This window comes from Miscanthus floridulus, chromosome 3 (genome assembly GCF_019320115.1).
Source record: "Miscanthus floridulus cultivar M001 chromosome 3, ASM1932011v1, whole genome shotgun sequence".
Taxonomy (NCBI): Eukaryota; Viridiplantae; Streptophyta; class Magnoliopsida; order Poales; family Poaceae; genus Miscanthus; species Miscanthus floridulus.
This window is the reverse complement of record NC_089582.1, coordinates 132876620-132881209: the sequence shown is the minus strand read 5'-3', so window position 1 is coordinate 132881209 and position 4590 is coordinate 132876620. Positions and strand designations below refer to the sequence as shown.

The 4590-nt window shown below is 38.1% G+C and overlaps 1 protein-coding gene across 1 annotated transcript; it reads left to right on the top strand.

Annotated features, from left to right (window-relative positions):
• Positions 1 to 3232, top strand: LOC136547004 (vacuole membrane protein KMS1-like). The gene is made up of 6 exons (XM_066538971.1): positions 1 to 62; positions 167 to 454; positions 1350 to 1501; positions 1832 to 1948; positions 2076 to 2261; positions 2658 to 3232. The coding sequence occupies exons 2-6, from the start codon at positions 190 to 192 to the stop codon at positions 2847 to 2849; spliced, it is 912 nt and encodes a 303-aa protein (XP_066395068.1). The 5' UTR covers positions 1 to 62; positions 167 to 189; the 3' UTR covers positions 2850 to 3232.
• Positions 3233 to 4590: the final 1358 nt, after the last annotated feature.

Here is a 4590-nt window from a genome sequence, read left to right as displayed (position 1 = left end):
TTGGTATGTCAGGTTTGGATTGTGGTGGATCATACTAGGGGTTGCTTCATCGATTGGATTAGGTAACTACAAATAGTTTCAGATGTGGTGAAATTGTGCATTAGGAGTTTAATTAGTTGATTTAAATATAACAAGAGTTTCTGTTTACACTGTACTTATCTTGCAGGTTCTGGTTTGCACACTTTCATAATGTATTTAGGTCCCCATGTAGCCCTGTTTACTATCAAAGCGGTTCAGTGCGGTAGGGTTGATTTAAAAAGTGCTCCCTATGACACTATTCTCCTTAAAAGGAGCCCATCCTGGTTGGAGAAAGACTGTCTGCAGTTTGGACCCCCAATTTATCATGAAACAATTCCATTCAGCAAAATACTGCAAGAAGTTTGTCTCGAAGCTGTTCTTTGGGGCATTGGAACTGCACTTGGAGAGCTTCCTCCATATTTTCTCTCAAGAGCAGGTTTTGTTCATACTGCTCTGCGTACTAACTATAGCATAATTTACTTGATTATTACAGCTGTTTTCTCTTGCTTGTCCACTTGATCCACCTCTTCCACTTTGAATCATTGCCTCATCAGTTGTCAAAGGGCTAAAAAAATACAATTCTACCTCCTGCCTATTTTAATGATAATAATACCACCTTTCATTGAAGCATACTTGTGCTAGGATTTCCTGGCCAGAGTAGCAAACTAAAATTATGTAAGAGTCTGCTTGTTCTTTTTAGATGATGGAATAGAAATATCCCAGCCTCCAAATTGTGAGATGCTTCAGCCGGTCCTTATTAGAATAGGTGCAAAGGCAGTAAAAAGAAAACAAAATGCCTAATAACAGCGATCCACAGCCATTATAAACAAAGTCTGCTGGTTCTTTAACTAAAGAAACAAATATAAGTTATGTTTTCAAGAAAAAAAATAAGACATGCACAAGAGAATGCAGCATTTTTCATTAAATACTTTTTTTCCTTGTCTCCTTCTAGTTTTGTAGATATAAACAATGATGTCTTCATATTGTTATACATATACATGAAAATGGTAACCATCTTATTAGCTTATATCACAGGCTAAGTCCCCCTTCTACTAAGAAATTGAAATCATTTATGACCCATGGGGCTTATATAGGTATCAAAGGAATAGTGAGCTTGTTCTGTCCAAAGAGTTTTACAGCTCTCCCGCCAGCAGGGTTACCTCGCTTACAAGTTAAGCACAACAATCCATCATATTAAGTTAAATTTAGGATCAAATGTACCTTACAAGATTGTGCCATTGGTTAAAGGCATCAACTTGAATGATGCAGTAAGCCCGTTTTTTTCTAAGTATGTGTTATGTTGCTGACTCCTTTTAAATAATGAACCACAGCTAGCATGTCAGGCCGTGTAATTGATGGGTTAGAAGATTTGGATGCTTCCATTTCAGAAGGTTTTCTATCATCAACTTTATGTCAGGCCAAACGATGGCTCATGTCTCAATCACAGCATTTAAGCTTCACTCTAATATTGCTACTTGCTTCGGTTAGTATCATTCTGTTAACATTTAAAATTTGTTTGTTCAAGTCATATTTTAGTATGTTGCATTTTTACCCTACTTTTGCTGACTTGCCTTGTAGCACCTTGCCAATTTAGGCTGTAATAAGGTGAAGGCCCATTTAAATCATTGAAGAAACTCACATTCACTCTTTGCTGACAAAGGAAACATTTTAAAACTTAGACATTTGCTTGACTTATTGTTAAATCTTTTGAATTTTTTGGTCTCACCGAAGTCTTATACTTATTGACATATATTATTCCTTTCCTTATGGGATGTATGACATGGAGAAACTGTATAACTATTTCTTCTGTCAGGTGCCAAACCCTCTATTTGATCTTGCCGGTATGTTGTGTGGACAATTCAACGTCCCTTTCTGGAAGTTTTTTCTAGCAACTTTGATTGGAAAGGCTATTGTTAAAGTTTGTATCCAGGTTCGTCAAACTTCTTGGTGCAATTCATATATTTGCATTCTGCTGTGAATTGTAGTCATAGTATCATGCAGATTTCTTCTCATCTCCGTTAATCCAACTGACTATCATTTACAAATCACTTATGTAGACTACATTGGTGATTACTCTCTGCAATAACCAACTTCTTGATTTGGTGGAGAAAAGGCTTATATGGGCATGTAGCAATGTTCCTGGAGTGGCATCTGTCCTTCCATCTTTAGTTTCCAAGCTGAAGATGGCCAAAAATAAGTTTTTATCAGCTCATGTTGCTGCATCAGCTTCTAGTTCTGTTAAGGTATGAATTCCACTCGACTTCAGTTACAAAAACCCGAAATTTATTGCAGCCATATGCTTGACTTGCCCACTGTAAAGTGATCTGACGGTAGTCCTTAGGACGGTAGTTATGTTTCGATATTTTACCATTGGCCATGTAAATATATTTTTTTTTAGATAAGGGAACAAAGTTTCAGCCTAGAATATCACACCATGGAAATGTGTGCAGTAAGTGGTTATAAAATTAAGCACCTGATCTGGGGGACAGTTCTGGTGCTGACATCGGTTCAGACCAAAAAAAAATGCTGATATAACACTGAAGCTCCAGTGATTTACTCTGCCTATTTTACTATCTTGTCGTCATCTTCGTTGCCCTTACATTGTTTGAAAATGTTCATATTGCTTAATCCATGTTTAGGGAAAGAAGTGGAATCTGTCATTCTCTTTGGTCTGGAATACCCTGGTGTGGCTCATGGTTGTAAACTTCATTATCCAGATAGTTACTTCTACAGCACAGGGTTATCTCAGGACACAGCAGGAGCAAGAGATCAGTAAAAAGTTGGAAACCGAGCTTTCTGTCTCTGAACCGTCTTCTGGCTTACCAAAATGATTCAACCTGGGTACCGATCTGGTTTCTTCATTTGTGTGTATACTTATATCAAGTTTAGAGAGGAAAATTAACATGAAGAATGTGGTAACTGACTGGGAAATTCAAACTGTGCTCAACAACTGTTTGCTGCTACTGTTCTTCAGGAAAGTGCAATGATACACTGTACATAACCATGCATCAACCATCAGCTCAAGACTAAAGGCTCTCCTGCACTATTGTGGTGCACTAACTATTGATGTATTTCTTTCAAAAAAAAAGAGAGAAAAGCTTAACTAGTGCTAAAAATATAATGCCGCCCCAGCTACAATTGTGAGTCTGTGACCTTTGTACATAGCAACAAATATATTAAGGGGGGAAAATATCTAATGATACAAGTTAGGCCTTGTTTAGTTCATCCCAAAACTTTACACCCTATCCCATCAAATATTTGGACACATGCATGAAGTATTAAATATAGACTATAAAAATAGCTAATTGCATAGATTGCGACTACTTTACGAGATGAATCTTTTAAGCCTAATTAGTCTATGATTTGATAATGTTGTGCTATAATAACGCATGGGACAATGACGGATTAATTAGGTTTAATAAATTTGTCTCGTGGTTTGTAATTTATTTTTTTATTAGTATTGGAACACCTCATACGACACATACATGTAATATTCGATACGACACCCTAAAAATTTACCCTGGATCTAAACGAGGCATTAACACCTGATTTTGTCTCCGCATTGGCAATGATCCCTACTCGTGTCGAGATCTGTCGTTTCTACGTTGATGGCGACGCGATGAGATTTCTGTTCCTGTCAGTGCACACCCCACGTGTCAGGTGGTTAATGGAGAAAGTTTGCATATCATCTGTTGTCTTCAGCTCCTTTTCTCTGGAATATATTATCGTCCCGTTCGTGTCCCGTTCGTTTCACTGATAAACCATAACTGAGAATAGCATTGGCTAATTTATTATGAGAAAAAAAACGTTCGTCGACTGAACGGGACGCCAGAGTCCAGCTTCTGACGCAACTTCACTGGAGGAAATTATTGGTATCCTTTCCCCATGAGGTTCACCTCTGAAAGGTATGTTACGCCATGTTTTAATCTGACAAGAAAATTTTGATGATGAAAGGGATGGGCAAGAGTTCTAGATGAAACTACCATCTGGCGCTTGCTTCGACCATTTCTGGTTGATTGAAAGCGGATACTTGCTGATTGCCTGATTGAAAGTGATGCCGGAGGCTTTTCGCCCGGAAATGAAATAGCCTGTTCATTTCGATCGTTTGAATTATAAGCCAGAAGTACTGTTGGTTGGTTTGGTATGAGAGAAAATACCGTCGATCGTATAAGCCGAACAGGCTGGAACAGGTCGCTACTGTTTGTGATGTACATCGGCCTAAACAGCTCGAGATATAAAATGTCTATGTTGGGCCATTCTGATTCACCCTAGTACCCTACCATGTAGCTGAACATTGGACGGCTAGTGTAGACGTGTTGGGGGAGGCCTTAGCCTTTGAGGTTAGAGGTTAGACTTAAATCTGAATCGATTAGTGTGTAATCCTGATGCAAAACAAAAACACTTTGGCTCCCAATTTTTCAGCATTTTCAGAACAAAATTGCTCCTTTCATGAAAGAACAAAACAATCAAACAGTTATGCCATAGATACTGGAGTGCATACAACTGAAACGTAAAAATATAACGACCACTGCACTAGAGATGCGCGTTTAAACGTCATTTAACATACTGTAT